Source organism: Monodelphis domestica, chromosome 7, assembly GCF_027887165.1.
Source record: "Monodelphis domestica isolate mMonDom1 chromosome 7, mMonDom1.pri, whole genome shotgun sequence".
NCBI lineage: Eukaryota > Metazoa > Chordata > Mammalia > Didelphimorphia > Didelphidae > Monodelphis > Monodelphis domestica.
In genome coordinates this window covers 168732985-168756158 of record NC_077233.1, presented here as the reverse complement: position 1 = coordinate 168756158, position 23174 = coordinate 168732985, and the positions used below count along the sequence as shown (strand labels likewise).

The following is a 23174-nucleotide window of genomic DNA, read 5'->3' as shown; positions in this document are numbered from 1 at the left end:
GGAAGAATTCTCATATGAGAAGGAGAGGAAGAGAGCGCAAAGTGGTATTACTTAAACCTTTCTCTCAGTGAAATCAACTCAGAGGGAAGAATATCTAGATCCATTGGGATCCTGAATTCTATCTTATCCAACCAGGTAAGAGAGAAGGAGAAATTAAGGGGAGGAGGAGAGTAAAAAATGGAGGAAAGGAGAGGGGGGAGGGAAAGGGAACAAAAAAGGGAGGGACAAGAAAGGGAAGCATATCAAGGTAGAGGACTAGGGGGACTGATCTAAAGTAAATCACTGGTTTAAAAGGTTATAGCTAAAGAAGAAAGGTCAGAATTAGGAGAGGATATCAAAATGCCAGGAGTGGATTTCAAAATGCCAGGGAATCCACAAGTGACAATAATAACTTTGAATGTGAATGGGATGAACTCACCCATAAAATGTAGACAAATAGCAGATTGGATTAGAACCCCAAATCCTACCATATGTTGTCTTCAAGAAACACATATGAGGAGGGTTGATACTCACGAGGTTAGAATTAAAGGATGGAGTAAGACCTTTTGGGCCTCAACTGAGAGAAAGAAGGCAGGAGTTGCAATCATGGTATCTGACAAAGCCAAAGTAAAAACAGACCAGATCAAAAGGGATAGGGAAGGTAAATATATTCTGTTAAAAGGGAGTATAGACAATAAGGAATTACAACTAATCAACATGTATGCATCAAATGGTATAGCACCCAAATTTCTAATGGAGAAACTAGGAGAATTGAAGGAGGAAATAGACAGTAAAACCATATTAGTGGGAGACTTGAACCAACCACTATCAAATTTAGATAAATCAAACCAAAAAACAAATAAGAAAGAGGTAAAAGATGTGAATTAAATCTTAGAAAAGTTAGAGTTAATAGACATATGGAGAAAAATAAATAGGAACAAAAAGGAATACACCTTCTCAGCACCACATGGCACATTCACAAAGATAGATCATACACTAGGTCACAGAAACATGGCATACAAATGCAGAAAAGCAGAAATAATAAATGCAACCTTTTCAGATCATAAGGCAATAAAAATAATGATCAGTAATGGTACATGGAGAGCCAAATAAAAAATTAATTGGAAATTAAATAATATGATACTCCAAAATCGGTTAGAGAAGAAATCATAGAAACAATTAATAATTTCAGTGAGGAAAATGGCAATGGTGAGACATCCTTTCAAACCTTATGGGATGCAGCCAAAGCAGTACTCAGAGGAAAATTCATATCCTTGAGTGCATATATTAACAAATTAGGGAGGGCAGAGATCAATGAATTGGAAATGCAAATCAAAAAACTTGAAAGCGAACAAATTAAAAACCCCCAGAAGAAAACCAAACTAGAGATCCTAAAAATTAAGGGAGAAATTAATAAAATCAAAAGTGATAGAACTATTAAACTAATAAACAAGACTAGAAGCTGGTACTTTGAAAAAACAGACAAAATAGACAAAGTACTGGTCAATCTAATGAAAAAAAGGAAAGAAGAAAGGCAAATTAACAGCATCAAAGATGAAAAGGGGGACCTCACCTCCAATGAAGAGGAAATTAAGGCAATCATTAAAAACTACTTTGCCCAACTATATGGCAATAAATATACCAACCTAGATGATATGGATGAATATTTACAAAAATATAAATTGCCTAGACTAACAGAAGCAGAAATAGAATTCTTAAATAATCCCATATTAGAAAAAGAAATCCAACAGGCCATCAAAGAACTCCCTAAGAAAAAATCTCCAGGGCCTGATGGATTCACAAGTGAATTCTATCAAACATTCACAGAACAGCTAATCCCAATACTATACAAACTATTTGACATAATAAGCAAAGAGGGAGTTCTACCAAATTCCTTTGATGACACAAACATGGTACTGATTCCAAAACCAGGCAGGTCAAAAACGGAGAAAGAAAACTATAGACCAATCTCCCTAATGAATATAGATGCAAAAATCTTAAATAGGATACTAGCAAAAAAGACTCCAGCAAGTGATCAGAAGGGTCATCCACTATGATCAAGTAGGATTTATATCAGGAATGCAGGGTTGGTTCAATATTAGGAAAACCATCCACATAATTGACCATATCAACAGACAGACAAAAATCACATGATTATCTCAATAGATGCAGAAAAAAGCCTTTGATAAAATACAACACCCATTCCTATTAAAAACACTAGAAAGCATAGGAATAGAAGGGTCATTCCTAAAAATAATAAGCAGTATATATCTAAAACCATCAACTAACATCATCTTCAATGGGGATAAACTAGATGCATTCCCAATAAGATCAGGAGTGAAACAAGGATGCCTATTATCACCTCTATTATTTAACATTGTACTAGAAACACTAGCAGTAGCAATTAGAGAAGAAAAAGAAATTGAAGGCATCAAAATAGGCAAGGAGGAGACCAAGCTATCGCTCTTCGCGGATGATATGATGGTCTACTTAAAGAATCCTAGAGAATCATCTAAAAAGCTAGTCAAAAAAATCAACAACTTTAGCAAAGTTGCATGTTACAAAATAAACCCACAAAGGTCATCAGCATTTCTATATATTTCCAACACAGCTCAGCAGCAAGAATTAGAAAGAGAAATACCATTCAAAATCACCTTAGACAAAATAAAATACTTAGGAATCTATCTCCCGAGACAAACACAGGAACTATATGAACACAAATACAAAACATTCTCCACACAACTAAAACTAGACTTGAGTAATTGGAAAAATATTAACTGCTCGTGGGTAGGATGAGTCAATATAATAAAAATGACCATCCTACCCAAGCTTATTTATCTATTTGGTGCTATACCCATTGAACTTCCAAAAAAAATTTTTACTGACTTAGAAAAAACATAACAAAGTTCATTTGGAAGAACAAAGAGTCAAGGATATCCAGGGAAATAATGTAAAAAAAAATACAAAGGAAGGTGGTCTTGCAGTCCCAGATCTCAAACTCTATTATAAAGCAGTGGTCATCAAAACAATTTGGCACTGGCTAAGAGACAGAAAGGAGGATCAGTGGAAAAGACTTGGGGTAAGTGACCCCAGTAAGACAGTATATGACAAACTCAAAGAGCCCAGCTTCTGGGACAAAAACTCACTATTTGACAAAAACTGCTGGGAAAACTGGAAGACAGTGTGGGAAAGATTAGGTTTGGATCAACACCTCACACCCTACACCAAGATAAACTCAGAATGGGTGAATGACTTGAACATAAAGAAGGAAACTATAAGTAAATTAGGGGAACACAGAATAGTATACATGTCAGACCTGTGGGAAGGGAAAGACTTTAAAACCAAGCAAGACATAGAAGGAGTAACAAAATGTAAAATAAACAATTTTGATTACATCAAATTAAAAAGTTTTTGTACAAACAAAACCAATGCAAACAAATTGAGAAGGCAAGCAACAAATTGGGAAACAATTTTCATAACAAAATCCTCTGACAAAGGTCTAATTACTCAAATTTATAAAGAGCTAAATCAATTGTACAAAAAATCAAGCCATTCTCCAATTGATAAATGGGCAAGGAACATGAATAGGCTATTTTCAGTTAAAGAAATCAAAACTATTAATAATCACATTAAAAAGTGCTCTACATCTCTTATAATCAGAGAGATGAAAATCAAAACAACTCTGAGGTATCACCTCACACCTAGCAGATTGGCTAATATAACAGCAAAGGAAAGTAATGAATGCTGGAGGGGATGTGGCAAAGTCAGGACATTAATTCATTGCTGGTGGAGTTGTGAATTGATCCAACCATTCTGGAGGGCAATTTGGAACTATGCCCAAAGGGGCGATAAAAGACTGTCTGCCCTATGATCCAGCCATAGCACTGCTGGGCTTGTACCCCAAAGAGATAATAAGGAAAAAAACATGTACAAGAATATTTATAGCTGCGCTCTTTGTGGTGGCCAAAAATTGGAAAATGAGGGGATGCCCTTCAATTGGGGAATGGCTGAACAAATTGTGGTATATGTTGGTGATGGAATACTATTGTGCTCAAAGGGATAATAAAGTGGAGGAATTCCATGGAAACTGGAACAACCTCCAGGAAGTCATGCAGAGCGAGAGGAGCAGAACCAGGAAAACATTGTACACAAAGACTGAAACACTGTGGTACAAGAGAATGTAATGGACTTCTCCATTAGTGTCAATACAATGTCCCTGAACATTCTGCAGGGATCTAAGAGAAAAAAAGACTATCCACAAGCAAAGGACAAATTGTGGGAGTAAAAACACTGAAGAAAAGCAACTGTGTGACTACAGGGATTGAGGGGACATGAATGAGGAGAGACTCTAAATGAACACCCTAATACAAATACCAACAACATGGAAATGGGTTTGAATCAAGGACACATGTGATACCCAGTGGAATCGTGTGTTGGCTAGGGGAAGGGTGGTGGGAGAGGGGAGGAAAAGAAAAGGATCTTTGTTTCCAAAGAATATTGTTTGAAAATGACCAAATAAAATAATGTTTAAATTGAAAAAAAAAAAGGAAAGAATCTGAGGGGTCATTAAATTCAACCACCTCATTATAGACAAGGGAATCTTGTCTGAAATCACCTAAGTGATAAATAGTAGATAAAGAGTGGCTTCTAGAAATATAAAGGGAGATAAAAGGGGTTGTGAAAATCAAAAGGGAAAATTCCAAGAAAACAAAACAAAGCAAAAATTATTTGCTTGGAAGATATACTCAGAGAGCCTACAAAGAACAATCTCAACTAGATTTGACTCCAAGGCTTCTTTTAAACAGAAAAGCAACAAAATCAAAGGAAATGCTTTCTCTATTCAGATTGTCTACACTAATGAGGTACAGGAACACATGGAGTACAGAAAAACAAACTCAGTTAAGAAACATCTGCTTTGAAAAGATATAAATGATGTATGGCAGAGACAATTAGCTGGAGCTTACGAGACAAACAGGATATATGTGATATGGGGTACAGACAATTAACTGTAGCAAAGAAATATCTATTGGAACAGGATAAAAGCTTCAGGGTGTTTCTTCTGATGTACATTGTTATGTATTGTGCTTACTCAGCAAACTGCAGCAGTCCTGTACAATTCCTTAAAACCACGATATGGTTAGCTTAGGTTCAAAGTTAAATTACATTTTAGATGTCATTCCAAAGGAGCAAGGATACAGAGGTCTATTGGAGGAACACAGCTCCAGGGTAATGAGGCATTCAGAATGAACAACTAGTCATTCTATCCTATCACATCATCACAATCTATCGCCCTAAGTCCTCTCTACTTATAAACCTTCAGACCTGTAAAACTGGATGTGTTCTTTGAAGACAACTAGTCTAAAAGAACAGAAGTAAATTTGCCAAAGATCAGGTAGGGCTAGAACTGAAATGTAGGTATTCCCATTCTCAATCCAGACCTCATACCATTATCCTCAAATGAAATCTTTCACAAAAATTGTATTCCCTAAACAGTTGAATAGAAAATCAGAATAAAATTAATATGTAAAAGGAGATGCAAAGAGAAATAGGGAGATACTTTGAAGGAAGAAAAGTTTTCATAGAATATTAAAAGGAACTTTAGAAGTCAACTGAAGTAAGCCATGAGAAAACTGGAGAGGGAGAGGAAAGGAAGATTAAGATTTTCAGAGTATGAAGCTGCAGGGCAGAAAGTCTGTTGACTACCATGTGGAGATGCGGGGAGATTTTGAGTTCACAATGACCCAGGCAATGCAGATCACCAGGATGGCTAAAGGGGAGATAGATGTAGGCAATGGAGATAAGAGATGTTCAAAGTTCTAGAATCACGACTAGAAATACTGGCTGCTAAACCAAGTATCATGACATCTATTTTAAAATAAACTTGGGAAGAGAGGGATGCCTTCCCAACATCCCATCCATAAAAGCCATAAGGCTTATAGAGGAGAGAGGGTTGGAGGTAGCTAGGAAGAGATCTTAGAGGAAGAGTGGAGGCACTTTAATGCTTTTTGAAAGCCATTTAAACTATTTTTGCAAAACAAATGCTAACCTCCATTGTTTCTACACAGCTGAAGGGATGAAAGTATTATCAATGCCCTTTAAACCTATCAGGATCAATGACTCAAGTCATCCAGGCCCACTTATGGCTTTGCAAGAGGTGGGGGATAGAATGCCAATTTGGAGTTCTTGAGGGGGACTGTTATTAAGACTAGAAAGGCTGGTGTGAACCATGGCAGAGGGTCCAAGAACTTAAGAGAACCTAGGAGTCCTCATTTCTAATCTAATGTTCTTTTCAGTATAGCAGGCAGTCTACTCCAGGAAACCAATGCTTTTTGTTGTAGTTGTTGTTGGGTTTGAACTAAGAATCAAATGTAACCTTCCTGAATTTCCAAGAATGCTTTGATATTCTTGCAACACGAACAAATCCTTATTTCTGGGTTTGGAAGGTCAGGTTCTATAAGAAAAGGCCTTGAGGACCCACTATTTGGCAAAAACTGTTGAGAAAAATGGAAAATAGTTTTGACAGAAATTAGGTATAGACCAATATCTTATGACAGGAGGAAATGAGGAGAGCAGGAAGAAATTATAGATCTGGCTATTTGAAATCTAGAAGAGAGAAAGAATTCATAACAATAAGCAATAGAATGATTTGCCAAAGATAAAAGGGATAATTTTGATCACAGAAAACTCAAAAGTTTTTGCTCCAACAAATCTAATGCCATTAAAATTAGAAGGGAAGAAGTAGCTAGATGGCTCAGTGGATAGAGCCAGGTCAGAAGATGGGAGGTCCAGGGTTCAAATCCAGTCTTGGACACTTTTTAGCTGTGTAACTCTGGCCTAATCTCTTTATCTCCAACTGCCTAGCTTTTGCTACTCTTATGCCTTGAAACTAATACTTACTATCGATTCCAAGACAGAAGGTAAGAGTCTATTTTAAAAAATAATGAGAGAAACAGATGACTGGAAAAAAAATCTTTGTATCACATTTACTGATATCCTCTCATATCGTAGATATTTAAGGAATGAACCCAAATTTATAAGACTGAAAGTCATACTCCAATAAATGATTGGCCAAAGGATATAAACAGGAAGTTTTTGGAAGGATAAGTCTAAGCAATCAACAACCATATCAAAAAATGGTGTAAGTTTTTAATAACTGGAGAAATGCAAATTAAAGTAACTTAGATCCTAAGTCACACTCATATTGGCAAAGATGGCAAGAGGAAACAACAGGAGCAGTGAGGTAGCTCAGTGAATAGTCCTAGACCTGGAGAAAGGGGGTCATGGATTCAAATCTAGATTCAGACACTTCCTAGCTATGTGATCCTGAGCAAGTCACTTAACTCTGTTACCACAGTCCATACCACTCTTCTGCCCTGGAACTGATGAATTCTAAGACATAAGGTAAAGGTTTAAAAAAGGGGGGGAAAGGGGCAGGTGGGTAGCTCAGTGGATTGAGAGCCAGGCCTAGAGATGGGAGGTCCTAGGTTCAAATCTGGCCTCAGACACTTCCCAGCTGTGTGACCCTGGGCAAGTCACTTGACCCCCATTGCCTAGCCCTTACCACTCTTCTGCCTTGAAGCCAATACACAGTATTGACTCCAAGACAGAAGGTAAGGGTTTAAAAATTTTTTTTAAATAAAAAAGGCGGGGCGGGAGGAATGACAAAAGTTGGAAGGGCTATATGAAAACAGGCACACTAGAGCCTAGTTGATAGAATAATGAATTTTACTAAACTATGCATATACCTTTGACATAGCAATACCTCCACTAGGTTTATAATCCAAAGAAATCAAAGAAAGAAGAAAGGGATGCAAATTTTACAGCAGTTCCTTTTGAGGGAGCTTCAAACTGGAAACTAAGAGTGTATACCTTTTGAGGAAAGGCTAAATAAATTATGGTATACAAATGTACATAATGCAATATTATTCCATAAGAAATGATGAAATGGACAATTTTAAAGAAAACTGGGAAGACTTATGAACTGATGAGAGCAGGTCTAGGGGGACAATTATAAAATGACAAAATTATAAAGAAAAACAATAATAGACCACAAGTCCAGAGAACTGAAACATGCCACCCACTTTCTACCAGAGAAGAAATGGCCAATGTGAGAATTTGTTTTGCTAGATTTGTCATAAAGGTAGTCTCTCTCCCTTCCTTCCTTACAGAATCATAGAAAATGTAAATCAAATAAAATTTAAGACGTTACTTTATAGCACTAAATTGGCAAAAATTACATACCTGAACTTTGAGGAAAGAGGTATATTTAAAATTAGAGAATGTAGATTAGTGCAAACTTTTTTATACTGAAATATGGCAATGGTTACAGTAAGAGTCAAACAAAGGATCATACCCTTTGAACCAGTGATGCCATTATAGCATCAAAACCAAAAAGAAAGATATATGTATACAAAATATTCATAGCTGTTTTAACTGTAATAGCAAAATGCTGAAGACAAACTATTTGTCTAACAAATGAGGAAAGATTGAGAAATTATGGGTTTCTTTAAAATCCCATATTATTATAATGTAAAATGAATGTGAATGAATAAAAGGTAATCTAGGCTTTCTATATAAAATGATATAGCAAGTCAGAAGAATAAACACAACAAACACTTGGTCTACAACCAGGCACTGTCTTATGTAAACAAAGGGAAGATAAACTGTGGATTCAGAACAAATATATTTGCTTTTATTTTTATTAAAATGTATATTCTTTAAGTCAAACTGCCAATAGTTTAGGTTTTAGGGTTTATAACATATTTGTACTAGTGTTAATTTTGTTGTGAATGTTAGTTTGTAATCTACACAACCCTTTCTTCAGAATATGCCACCATAGTTTAGGAAGGTTTTTTTGTATTATGAAAATAGAAAAAGGACTGGGATATTCAAAATGGACACTTCAATTTCCCATTGATACAAAAAATATTTTTAAATTATTGATTTATCTGTGCTTTTAATTTTTTAAATTAGGGAGTTACTAGTATGGACTTGCCTTCTGACACTGGAGACTGGCAATTTGTTTATAATTTATACTTTTATTGAATTGCCTGGAAACATGGAGAGATTAAAAGACATCTATGGAGAATATGTAACAAGGGGCAGAACTTGAACCCAGGTCTTCTAGCTTCAAGGTTGACCTACTCTCCACTATATAGTCTGCCTGGGATGATGAAATCATCGATCTGGACACATTACCAAAAATCAAAATGACTACTTTATTTTAACTCAAAGTATATATTCCTACAAATACCCAAAGAAACTTCTTTCCTGTCCATCCCCTATATGTTCAGGGAAAAAACTGAAAAATAGATAATATGAATAATTACAACTGATAGTCCATATCACTTTCCAATTTCTTAGTTTACTTAGTTTTGTTATTGCTAACAAAAAGGACATATGCTTTAATTTCAGTATTGTACATTGTATTTGAGCTTTATGTTTTTCTTTTCATTTAATTTTTAAAACCCCTTACCTTCTGACTTTAAAAAAAAAATAAACCTTTAACTTCTATCTTAAAATTGATAAAGATTCCAAGGCAGAAGAGCAGTAAAGGTTAGGCAAACAGGGTTAAATGACTTGCACAGCGTCACAAAACTGGGAAGTGTCTGAGTTCAGATCTGAACCAAGGCCTGGCACTCTATCCATTGTGCTACATAGCTGCCCTCATGTTTTGTTTTTGTTTTTACCTTATGACTTGACACAAGTTCTTCTATGTTTTTCTGAATTATTCCTATTTAAAATTTCTTATGGAACAATAAATTCCATTTTGCATACCATAATTTGTTCAGCCATTTCCTAATTGGAAGGGAACATATTTTGTTCCCTGCTTTCCATTATAATAAATAATGCTCCTATGTATATTTTTTGCACATATGGGTCTTTTAACGTTAGCAACCCCTATGGGGCCATAAACCCCAAAAGCAGAAACTCTGGATCAAGGGATATGAACAACTTAATAAGTTTTCTTGCATAACTTCTAAGTATTTTCCTGAAGAATTAGACAACTACCATCTCCTCTCCTGTGAAATGTTGGCCTGCCTTCCCTCAACCTTGGATTTTTCCATCTTTGACAATCTGATGGTTGTGAGATGATCTCTTGGTTTTAATTTGCTTAAAAATGTGTTTTTTAAAAATTACTCATTTTTTTTCAACTAAAGGGTTGCAGTTTTTCAAAGGAGGGCAGTATTAATTAATTCATTGGAGATCTGTATTCCTCCTAAATTTATGTAAATGCACAGAGTGTATTTGGGGCCTTCAGGGAAAAACCCAGTGAATTTCTGAACAGTTCCATTTACATAAAAGTCAAAGATATTTTTGTCTGAGAATGTGTTTTTCTGAGGACCCTAGAGTTGAATCTGCTGTAGTGACCCTGAATATAGTCTGTTTTCACACTTTATCTCAATATAGGCTCAAATCTCCTGAGTTTAGATGTCAACAAATCAAATATGCAAAAATGCCCAGCAGGGACTGAGTAGGAGTGAACTCCAGTAAAATAGCTGTCAATTAGCATTTTTAAGATGTAGCTCTATGCCCCAGAATATTTTCCACCCCCCTCCATAATATTTAAAGGTTCTAGACTAAGAGATTGCAGATAACCAATTTGGGGGTGATCTTGGAAGGGATGGTCTAGAGATTAAGACCCCAGAAATAAAAAGGTACCTTTAGGAGTGTCATTATAATTTGAACATTTTTGCTCCAAATTAATCTGACCCTTTAAATGCAAAGAAATACAAAATTTAGTTAGAAATGAGTTTTGGACAGCTAGATGGCTCAGTGGATTGAGCAGGCCTGGAGATGGGAAGTCCTGGGTTCAAATTTGACCTCAGATACTTTCTAGTTTGTGACCCTAGGCAAGTCACTTAATCCCCATTAAGTCTTTTTTTTTTTTGAGCTCAAAATTGTGCCACTCACTTATTCTTCTCTTGACAATAATACTATTGAGTAAGTAAAACATTGTTTGCAGTAATGCATTTTGTACAATTGCTGACTATCGATTAAAAAACATCACCATCATTATCTTGTGAAAAAAATCTGCTTGATAAAAGAAACATCATCTATAGATGGGATTGAATAAGTAAAATATAGCATAGGTCAGCAGGAGAGTAGCTACTCTAGCAGTGAGGCTGGACAGAAATAGATTTTCAACAAAGTCCACTAATTATGTGCCAAGAGTGCCATCTACTGGGCCATTTTAGAAACCCAAAGTAGAGCAATATTAAACAGCAGAACTTAAAGATAGTCCAAGAGGTCATCTGGTCTGATCCACTCATTTTACAGATGAGGAAACTGAGGCCTCTAAACAAAGATTAAATTGTTTGTTCAAGCTGTATACCTACTAATAAAACTTTTTTGTTCCCTTCCTTTCCTTCTGCATATCTGCACTGAACTAAAAGTTCTCAAATAGTAAATATATATATGTATATATATATATATATTACTCTTGTGATATCTTTTGTTCTTCACTAATACAAATGAATTCTAGAGTTATAGATTGTAAGAGATGGAAGGAGCCTCACAGATATCTAATTGAAACTCTGTCTTTTTAAAAACTGGCCCAATAAAAGAAGTAATTTGTCTAGGTCACACAGTTCTTCTTAGTAGAAGAACCTGTAATAGAACCTGGGTTTTGGGGCAGCTAGGTGGCTCAGTGGCTGGAGCACCAGGCTTAGAGTCAGGAGGATTTGGATTTAAATCTGGTCTCAGGCACTTCCCTGGGCAAATCATTTAACCCCAATTGCCTAGACCTTGCTGCTCTTTTGTTTTAGAAGTGATAAAACCGAAGGTAAGGGTTTTTAAAAAAGAGAGAGAGAACTTCAGTTTCTTGAATGTATCAGTGTTCTTAAATGAAGGTCTATTTAAAAATATATATGTGTATATATTTGATATATTTATCAAATTTTAATACAGGAGTGCCAGCTAGGTAAGCACAGTGGGCAGAGTGCTAGGCTTGGAGTAAAGAAGACTTGAGTTCAAATTGACCTCACTTACTAGCTGGGTAAACCCAGGTCCATCACTTAACTTCTGCCTCAGTTTTCTTCTCTGTACAAAGAGGATAATAATGGAATTTATCTCAGAGGGCTATTGAGAAGATAAAAGGAGATCATATTTGTAAGGTGCTTTGCTAACTTTATAGTTCTTTAGAAATAATATTATTATTATTAACAAATAACAATACAGTAGGGCCCTGTATCTGCAGAGGTCACATTCTAAGGACCTACCCTGGATGACTGAAACCAAGATATAACCAAACACCTACTGACTCCATATATATGTGCTCTCTTTCCCTACTCCTGCCTTCTACTCCACCAAAAAAAAAAAAATTCTAAAAAATGATTGTGAAAGCAGAAGAGCTAAAGCCTGGATGATGAGATCAACTGCCGAATATGACCTGCTGTATAGAAAGACTTCTGCCCATGTTTCCCTGAAGCCCCCTTTCTGTCTCCCTCCTTCCATTGGAATGACCACAGATAATCAAACCATGAAAAGCAAAACCATGAAGGGTGGGGGGTACAGGATTCTAATTGGTCCCTTGATAAATTCTGTGTATTTCATTTTATGGGACAATGAGGTAGCACTGAAACAAAGTGTCTGGAGTTAAGATGACTCATTTTCCTGAATTCAAATCTGACCTCAGACACATGCCAGCTGTGTGACCCTGGGCAAGTCAGGGTTAACCCTATCTACCTCAGTTTTCTTATCTGTTAAATGAGCTAGAAAAGAAAATGGTAAATCACTCCAATATCTTTGTCAAGAAAACCCCAAAAGGGGTCACTAAAAGCTGGATATGACTAAAAAACAATAATAATTTTATTTTATGCATTTCAAGACATTATTCTGAAAAAGGGTTCATAGGTTAGATTGCCAAAGATGAACATAAAAAAGCTTAAGAACTCTGGTACACAGCATTCTTTTTAATATGCCTAGTTATTCCCTCTAGTTTCTCACTATTCTCTTTTTAACCCTTTACAATTTTGTTCCATCTTCTATTCACAGTAACTGATCTGTGTTCTGCCTTTTTTTCAATACCCATCCATGAAGATTCCCAAAACATATTTGCATTCACATGGAAAGGGTCTAATTATACATGATGCCATCCACCTAAGGGTTACATAGAAAGTCCTACTTTATTTTCCCAAATTTTAACACAAGATTTGGCAAATATTGAGTTTAAGGAGAACCATTTAATATGGATGATCTGCTCTTGGCCTTGCCAAATGCTAAAGCAGGCCAAGCAGATAGTAAAAATCTCCTGTTGGAATTATATAAAAGAGGATACAAAATCTCAAAAACAAAGGTTCAGTGGTGTCTCCCAAAAGTGGAATATTTAGGATTTGTTTTGTCTGAAGGTTCGCATTTCATTTCTCCTAAATGCATTGAAGATATACAAAAATTAAGTGTTCCATCCACTAAAAGACAATTAAGATCAATTTTAAGAACAATGGGTTTTTACAAGCAATGGATTCCTTGCTATGGGAAAATCACAAAACCACTTATAGCCCTGACAAAGGCTGCAGTCATTGAACCACTTAAGTTGGATGCAGAACACCTAGAAGCACTTACAAAATTAAAGCAGGTAATTTTATCTGCCCCTGCTCTAGGCATCCTAGATTATAAGAAACCATTAACTCTGCATGCGCATGAATGAAAAGGAGTAGCTTCAGATATTTTAACACAAGCTTTAGGACCTCTTCAACATCCTATTGCATATTATTTGGTTCAATTAGACCCAATAGCTGCTGGCACACCCCCATGCCTCAGGTGTTGCTGCAACAGCTCTGCTGGTAACAAAGCCTGCAGATTTGGTATTGAGATGACCACTAACAATAATGTGCCTACATGTAAAATTGAGATTTGAACTCTGGACTCCATTCCCCAGGAGTCCTTGCTAGCTCCCAGAATGCCCTCTAATCTCACTGAATTCTCACCCGGGACGAGAAAAAAATTTTATTTAAAGGGTCTTCCCCCATAGGTGGGGTCTTTTTTGGACTTCCATTTTGGGGCAGACGTGGCTCTTTTCATAATGTAGGTGAGGTTGTGTCTAGGCCTCTCTGTGGCCTAGACACATGTTTTCTTATCCTGTATTTTCTTTAATCCTTAACTTTTAATAAACCTCTAAAAAATATAATACTCCTTATAGAGAGAAACTAATTTCTACCTGCCTCAGTCTCCCCTAAATTTTAATATTTATAGTTGGCGACCATTATATTGGATGAGAACTTCTCAAATTTTTTTGCCAAGATAATGATTTTTTTAAGCCACGTTTCTCCAAGATGCTTTTTAGAAAACTATCTTGATCAGCTCCTGCCTGCGGCCCTCTCCGGCTCCTGCTTCTGCTCCTGGCCTCTCACCTGGTGCCCAAGCTCCCAGCCCTGCTTGTCTTTTTTTTTTACCCTCGTAAAGCTATTGATCAGCTCCTGCCTGCCTGCCGCCCCCGCCATCCACTTCGGACAGCCACTTCTCCCGGCCCCACCCTGGCTGCCCGATCCGCTCAGCCCTGCTTGTCTGTACTCTGGCTCTGGCCCCAGCCCTGCCCACTCAGCGGACTTTCTCTCCATCATCTGGCCCACCTGATTCAACCAAGATTGCAATCACCTGGTGACCTACATGCCCAACAAACCCAGATCCTTGGCTGATAACAAAAAGGGGGAGGGGGGCAATTGGCTCCACGTGGACTGGGGCATAAGGAGGTATCAGAGCAGGGGAGAGAGAAAAAGGGAGAGGAGAAGAAACAGATTTTTCAAACAGAAACTTAATAGCAATGGGCTGTTTAAAAGGATACCTTTTGACTCTTCTGGTAATTTCATTGACTTCACCTGCCTGTCAGGGAGCTGACTCAGCCCAAAAATTCAACTTTAACTTTGAAGGGGCAAATGGGTGGCCCAGCAAACTGGGAGCCAGGCCCAATGGGAGGTCTCTAGTTAAAATCTGGCCTCAGATACTTCCCAGCTGTGTGGCCCGGAGCAGATCGCTCAGACCCCATTGCTTAGCCCTTACCACTCTGCCTTCGGACAATAGACATTTAAATGGATAAACACACCTAAGGAACTTTAAAGACTAGAGGCTATGTTTTAAGGCATTTTAGACTCCAATGGTTTATAAAAATCTCTGTATTCTATTGCATTTTTTGTTATGGTTTAACTTTGTGATTTTAAGTTCATATATTACTAGATTCAATGTTCTGTTACACTGAAGGTTGATTGAATTTATTTTGAATGTACTGAGTTTTGAAATTCTGTTGTTTTTCCCCTATAACTATTGAACAAATATTATTATAATTAAGCCCATATGAAAAAAAAACAGCCTATTTGACTTTGTAAATTATCACATAGATGGACTTCAGGACTGGTTATAATTGTAGAACAACCTTTAGAAAAGTAATATGCTAAATATCTCAAATGACTTTAAGGGCTTTTTAAATATGATTTTTGGAATTTTTTTTAACAATCTCTGGATATTTTTGCCTGCCCCTACCATGAGGTAAGGCCCATTCTAGTAGCTGAAGTGAAATACATTTTATAACCCCCAACCTTCTCGCATTTCTAAATATGTGAATGGAAGTTGGGGCAGTTAATCTCAGGGCGTTTGTACCCCAAATAAGCCTCCAAAAAAGGAGCATCCCTTTATTTATACTCTTCAGCTCACTACTTTACTTGCATCAGAATGACATATAGATTTCTTGATTATGTTCTTAACCCAAGATGAGTTTTACTTTGTTTTAAAAAATATGTTTATTACCAAGGTTGAAAGATTGCTACGTTTGTAAAAATTGTGACAAATATCCATCAATTCATAGGTTTTAAAATGCCATACAGCACTTATGTGAAATATGATAGTGTGTTTGTTTGCTATTATAATTAATTGGGCTATTGAGAATTTTGGGGATATTGATATCTACATATTTGTACTACAGTATTTTTTTTAAATGAAAAATATACCTTGTTCCATTTATTCACTCACAGTGGAGCATGGCCAGATATTAAGAGGAAATGGATCTCATTTTTGGCGAGAAAGCCTTGCATTTTATATTTTCTTAGCTGAGACAGAGTGTCAATGATTATAAGCTATATTTTTGAATTTTAAAGCTCTTTTATTATTATATTTTTCTTGCATGTGCAATATACTATTTCAGTATTTTTTTATTTATTTTTTTCTCTCCTTTTTATATTTGTAGCACATGTCACCAGCATTAAGATTTTCTTTAACTTTTTGACTTTTCAGTATACATTTGCTAATGCATGCCCTAAAAAGCTTGTGACTATAAAAATGATGCCACTAATTATTTAAAAATTATGGGACTTTGCTTAATGATTCTGTCTGATTCCAGGACAAGATATACACACAAGAGCCATTTCACAGAGCCAAAGAAAAGCCAATCCAGGATGGATTGATGCACTTCTAGGCCAATACAAAGGTCTTGAACCTAGTGTGAAGACTCGAGGTTACTATGTTTATCGTTGCTAGACATAGGCTTTCCTTGTGTCCACACTCACTCTGAAAATACTCACAGACGAGTATCCTGGAAACCTTGGCTCATAATCTGGTCCCTTTTCTGCCTTTCATAGTGTGGTACCTTTCTGTAGTCCTGGCTACTGACTGGGTAAATGCATCATTGCTTAGATCATTTTTGATTGGGCCCTGATTCAAGGACCTGTTATAGATTTATTTTTCTTTTCACTTGGAATTTTTACACATAACGATATCAAAGGATAGTCTATATTTTCATCCAGAAATTTTTTCTTTTCTCTTGGATTTTTCTGATGTTTTTTAAATTTCTCTTGCCAATTGATTCATATACCTCATACCTCAGCCATGCATCTCTAAGTGATTCTGCATTTGTCAATCACCCTCTTAATGGGGGGAATGTAAAAAATATCATTATTTAAATTGCAAAGTTTAAATTCCTTTTGAGAAGAATTTTAGGTAAAGAAGATGCTACCTCTCTGAATCCAGAACTGAACTGCTGAAGCCACCATGAAGAAGCCTCCAGACCACAAGTTGCACAAAATTGAACTTTGGGTATGGTTGATTGAACATTTATTTGTATGTATACTTTCATGCCAAAGGGGACTGCCCCCTAACTGGCTTTTTGTCAATGCGTTCAGCAATTATTGGTTTTGTTCTTTTTTTTTCTCTTATCCTCAAATTATTGTAATCTTTAAATTGGTTATGTTTTTATGATCCTTTGGGGAAGGACTTCTTCCCAGAGGATCAAACGGGGGGTAATGTAAAATTGAGATTTGAACTCTGGACTCCATTCCCCAGGAGTCCTTGCTAGCTCCCAGAATGCCCTCTAATCTCACTGAATTCTCACCTGGGATGAGAACAAAATTTTATTTAAAGGGTCTTCCCCATAGGTGGGGTCTTTTTTGGACTTCCATTTTGGGGCAGACGCTCTTTTCATAATGTAGGTGAGGTTGTGTCTAGGCCTCTCTGTGGCCTAGACACATGTTTTCTTATCCTGTATTTTCTTTAATCCTTAACTTTTAATAAACCTCTAAAAAATATAATACTCCTTATAGAAACTAATTTCTACCTGCCTCAGTCTCCCCTAAATTTTAACTGTTACATACATGAAGTTGAAGCATTACTGCTAAGACATAGAATACATGCATTCTCAGACCAAAGGCTTACAAGATATGAAATAACTTTATTAGGCAATGAAAACATCACTTTAAAATGCTCCACAACACTTAACCTTGCTACATTGCTTCCAGATTTACCGATCTTGAGAGAACTATTACATAGTTGCAAATCATTAGTGTCTATGGCAGAAAAGTCTTGTGAAAACCTCTTGGACACTGTATTAGAAAATGCAATTCTAATTTTGTTTACAGATGTTTCTTCCTTTATGAGAAATGGTTTACACTGAAGCAACTATAGTCACAGAATTTGCAACCCTGTGGTCAGCTTTGCTTCCATCAAATCTAAGTGCACAAGGTGCAGTTTATAGCATTGAAACAAGCCTGTATGATTATAAGACAAAAAAAAAGCAACAATCTATACATATTCAAAGTATGCCTTTGGAATATTTCATCCTGTAGGTACTCTTTGGCTACAAAGAGATTTCTTAACATCAGCCGGCAAAACTATTGCAAATGCCAAAATTATCACTGAAGTTCTTGCAGCTTCTACCTGAATCCCTGGCAGTTGTACATTGCTCTACCCACACAAGTGGAATGGACTTTGTTTCGAAAGGAAACCACAGGACAGATGTTGCTGCAAAACTCGCTGCCATGGAAAACTCTGAATTTATTTTAAATTTGACAATTATAAATGGAACAGATTTGTCACTTGCATATAATGAGAAAGAGGTAAAAAAAAATGGAAGGAGAACTTTAAGACTCAACAAATTAATGGGTGGCATTGGAAGGTAAGCCAATACTTCTGAGAACATTTTATCAACAAATCTGCCACTCAATTCATAAAAGTAGTCATTCTGGACCTGTAGATTATATTGTAGATTCAGTAAAGAAAGTATGGATAGCCCCTGGCATAACAAACATCTCAAAAGTATGTGCAGCTTGTGCAATTTGCCAAGCCTATAACTAGCATAGCTTTTGAAGAAAAGCATTTGGGGGTTGTTCATTAGCCTATACACCATTTGAACATCTCCAGATTGACTTTATAACAATGCCAAAAGCAGGGCATTACAAATTTTGTTTAGTGATAGTAGACCAGCTTACCAGATGACTGGAGGCATTTCTAAGAGCATGAGCAACAGCAGCATTTGTAGCCAAAATATTACTAAAAGAAATTATACATAGATTTAGTTTACCAGCAAGAATTGATTCGGACATTTTATAGATTTAGTTTTATCACAAATATATTTTTGCCTAGGTGTAACACCAAAATTTCATGTGCCATACCACCCACAGAGCTCAAGGCAAGTAGAAAGAATGAACAGGGAATTAAAGACAATGAAAGGAAAATTCTGTACTGAAACTCATTTTAAATGACCTGATGCTCTACCTTCAGCATTGTTCTACCTGCAAAATAAACCAAGGGGAGATCTACACATCTCACCATTTGAGATGCGGTTTGGTCATCCACCTATACATGCTAAACTGTTTAACCCTGTCTATACATCATTGTTAGGAGGAGATACACCTATTGCTACATACAAGAGATCTACAAACCAGAATAAAAGAATTCTATTAATCAGGAGCTATAGTGCAAGCTGGACCTATAGACTTTTTGTTACATAATCTACAACCTGGAGATACAGTATATAGACAGTATATATAAAGAACTTTCAGTGCACTGGAGGAACTCAGCCAGCCTGAGAAGGTCCATTTTAAGTACTTTTGACAACCCCTACAGCAATCAAGATAGGAGAGAGGACAGAGTGTATCCAATGTTCCCATGTAAAAAGAGTACCTGCTGCTGAAAGTCAGAATCAAGATTAACACTATACAAACAATTGAACACTGTTTTTAAGGACATTTAGCTCATCAAGAAGAAGACTACAAAGAAAACTGGACTCTGTTTTCAAGAACACTTTAATGAACTGAACTTATTTGGTGCTGTGCAATAAAAAGGTTTGATTTTTTTCTTATTAAGGTTCTAAATATAATAAGCAATTCTCAATAGGTAAGTGTATATAATTTGTTATATTATAAAATTTAGGACTATTATTTAAAATAATTATTCATATGCTTTAAATGGTAAAGTGTTATAAAGTATTATACCAATATCAACACCCACCTCAGGAGGGATATTACAATTAGATTCACCTCAGGGGGGATATTAGATGTATATAGTGCATATTTGAGGTGGATATTCAATGTATATAATGTGTAGATGAGATTCTTGTTTATTTTTAGAGGTATATAATGTATACATACGGTTTTTATTTATTTTTCTTGTTTACTTTTTGTGCATAGTAACTATAAGGTTTATTTGGAATATCTTTAGGTTCTTATTTATGTAGAGTATAATATGAATTTTGTGATTCTGTTACTGTAAATATTTGGAATTGTGTATTATTTGAGACTTGCATGTTGCAAGAATTGTTTTTCTTTCTTTCTTTCTCTCTTCACTTCTCCCTGTTTATAATATAGAGTATAGGATAGTTTTATTTGAAAGATCCATTGGGAGACTCCCAATGGATCTGGGGCGGGGGGGGGGGGGGGGGCGGGTTGTTAGAGTTTTTCTTAATTTCTCCCTTTTTCTATTTAAGAGGCAAGGGATCTGAGTAAGAGCCCCTTTGCTGTGCAAATGTCAGTTGGTAACAGTTAGAAGGGTGTGGCTAAGTGTGGTTGGCAAGTTGCAAGCAGCTGGAAAGGGGCTTTTTGTCTCTGGGTCCCCTGGGGAGAGGAGTGTGTGGCTTGCTCTCTCTGGGACTGTGAAGAGATTGAGAAATGGTTTAAGGCCTTAACAGCCTTATTGATTATTGATTATCTTGGGTAGATAGGTAGATAGATAGTGGGTAAATTATTAGATAATCAGAGTAGAAAAGCCTGGCTCTCCAGCAGAAGGCACTACCCTGTAAGGCATATAGATTCAGGGTTTTCTAGAAAATTTTTAATTAGGATTGAGATCTTAGGTATCATTATAAGATATTATAAGATTACTCTCACTTTCCCACTTTCTATTTCCTATTCATATTTTCCTAATAACAAACTAAGTGCTGTGTTTAAGAAACTGCTCTCCTATGTTCAAATTCCTAACCCCAAAATATAACCATTCATAATTTACCATTCTATTGAAATCCAATTTTTTTTTTAGTTCTCAACTTCCTGGACCTCTCTGGATTATTTGATTAACCTCTACTTCTAAATATTTTCTCCTCCTTTGACCTCTGGGTTCTCCTTGATACCATACTATTTTGCTTCTTTTCCTACTTCTCTTAATAACTCTTCATCTTCCTCACTCACATCTCATCCTTGTTCATGAATCCTCAAGTATTCCTAAGTTCTTCAGTTTCTCTCTCTGCACCTTCCTTCAGCAACATCATACAAACCCAATACTTTGACTGTTACCTCTTCTCCAGCTCTCAAATGTTTATCTTTAGTCTTAACTTTTTCCCCCAGCTCTAAATCTGCATCTTTAATTACAATAACATTTTTACTTCCATCAGGACTTGAAACTTAACATATTTTTTAAAAGCTTATTTTCTTTGCCTTAAATATGGCTTCACTATTCCCCATTTTTCATGTTGGTAATATTGGTTCTATGCACAAAATCTAGTCATGTCATTGTTCTGTTTAAAAATCTTCATTAGTGGAGGCAGCTATGTGGCTCAGTGGATTGAAAAGGGAGGTCTTAGGTTCAAATCTGGCCTAGGGCACTTTCTAGCTGTGTAACCCTGGGCAAGTCACTTAACCCCCATTACCACTTAGACCTTACCACTCCTGCCTTAGAACCAATATGTAGTGTTGATTCTAAGACTGAAGGTAAGGGTTAAAAAAAGGGGGGGGGGGATCTTCATTAGTCTCTTACTGATATGCTGAGAGCTAAGATGGTAAAGGATGCTTCCCTCCTCTGATCCCTCCCCACCCCTCACCCCCCATCATACACAAAGAAAATAAATTACCTCAAAACGAAGGAAAGTTGGAGAAACATATATCACTGGGTAAGAAGAGAGAGTGGCCTGGGCAGCATAGCATATTCAAGAACCAGCAGAACTTGGAGCAGCTTAACATGCTGTGACTCTGCCAGAAGGCTACAGAACTGAAGGAGCCCAAACTGAAACATTCTAAACAGGTATAGAAGGCAGAGAAAGCAGGAACCCTATAAACTCTCACTGGCAGTGGAGCACTGGGGCTAAAAGGGAACATAAAGGGAGAACTGGAACTGCAGGAACCTACTCACTCCCATGTGTCAGCAGAGTGCCAGAATTGCAAAACCAAGAGCAGGGAGCCTTGTCCAGTCCAGGCCACTGGGCAGGGGTTGGGAAGCAGCACAGCAGGGACCAGACCAGTCAATGAAACAATGAGGGAACTGGTAGTACAAGGTGCTGAATATAACTGGACAAAACAGTTGCGAACTTTCCCAGAGCAAGCCAGTAGGATCACCTCCTCAATAGTTTCCTGTTACTTACTAAGTAAGCTTCCAATAGTTACCTGGCATTTAAGATTCTTAACATTGTGGTACTTCCTTAACTTTCCAGTTTTATTTCTTATTATTCCTCTTGATATTCTTTACATTCTGACAAAACTGTACTTCTTATCTTCTATGCCTGTAGGACTTTGTTCAGACTTTGCCCTATTCCTGGAATCACCTCTTTCCTGTCTCTTAAAGGCCAATTCAAATAATAACTCTCTGATAAAAGTTTTCCTAATTTCCCAGGTAGGTAGTAACCATTCTTTAGACCTCACAAAGCACTTTCCTTGAATTTCTCTTACTACATTTACATATTAAGGACAACAAAATATTCGTACCCTTGAGATAGTAAAAGAATGAGAGGAAAACTTCCAGTTGTATTGGATGGTTCCTTTATATAAACCATATGGAAAGGACATGGTTTCACTCCTGATCTAATTGAGAAGGTTTCTTAGCTTATCCCCATTACAGATAATGCTTGCTGTTGGTTTTTGAAAGATGCTATTTATCATCTTCAGAAATGTTCCATTTATTCCAATATTTGCTAGTGTTTTTAACAGGAATGAGTGTGGTATACTGTCTAAAGCCTTTTCTGCATCTGTTGAAATAATCATTTGATTTCTGTTGGTTTTGTTATTGATACTGTAAAGAGATGTTTTAATCTGTATAGATGGCATCATAATTTCCATCAAAATGTAATTATACACATATATAAAACTATACATTTCTATATGTTTACATCTCATATCCTTTAGTGTACAGTAAGCTTCATGAGGGCAGGGATTTTGGTGGGAAAAAAGTTTTATTGAAGCCTTTTTTTTTTAAATACATCAAAGACCTTTCTCAATAGTTAGGAAAAGCACTTTCTGGTGGTGGTAGCATTTAAGATCAGATCAATATAAGGCCTTAAATGTGTATTATCTTCCCCTTCTGTTTCTGTCCTTCCACTTTGGTCTAGATTAGACCAAAACAACTATGCCCAAAGGGTGTTAAAATCCTGTCTGCCCTTTGATCCAGCCATAGCACTGCTGGATTTGTACCCCACAGAGATAAGGAAAAAGACTTGTACAAGAATATTTATAGCTGTGCTCTTTGTGGTGGCAAAAAAATGGAAAATGAGAGGATGCCCTTCAATTGGGGAATGGCTG

The 23174-nt window shown here is 36.5% G+C and overlaps 1 protein-coding gene across 2 annotated transcripts in view; it reads right to left on the bottom strand.

Annotated features, from left to right (window-relative positions):
- Nucleotides 1-23174, bottom strand: part of NUDT2 (nudix hydrolase 2) — a 57278-nt gene that overhangs the window by 31114 nt on the left and 2990 nt on the right. Inside the window, exon 2 of one of the 2 annotated variants that reach the window (XM_016424062.2) lies at nt 18666-18726. The exons of the other annotated variant lie outside the window; for it this stretch is intronic. Coding sequence (XP_016279548.1) covers nt 18666-18709 — 44 coding nt within the window. The 5' untranslated portion in view covers nt 18710-18726. The remainder of the gene's footprint in view (nt 1-18665; nt 18727-23174) is intronic. 2 annotated transcript variants of the gene reach the window in all.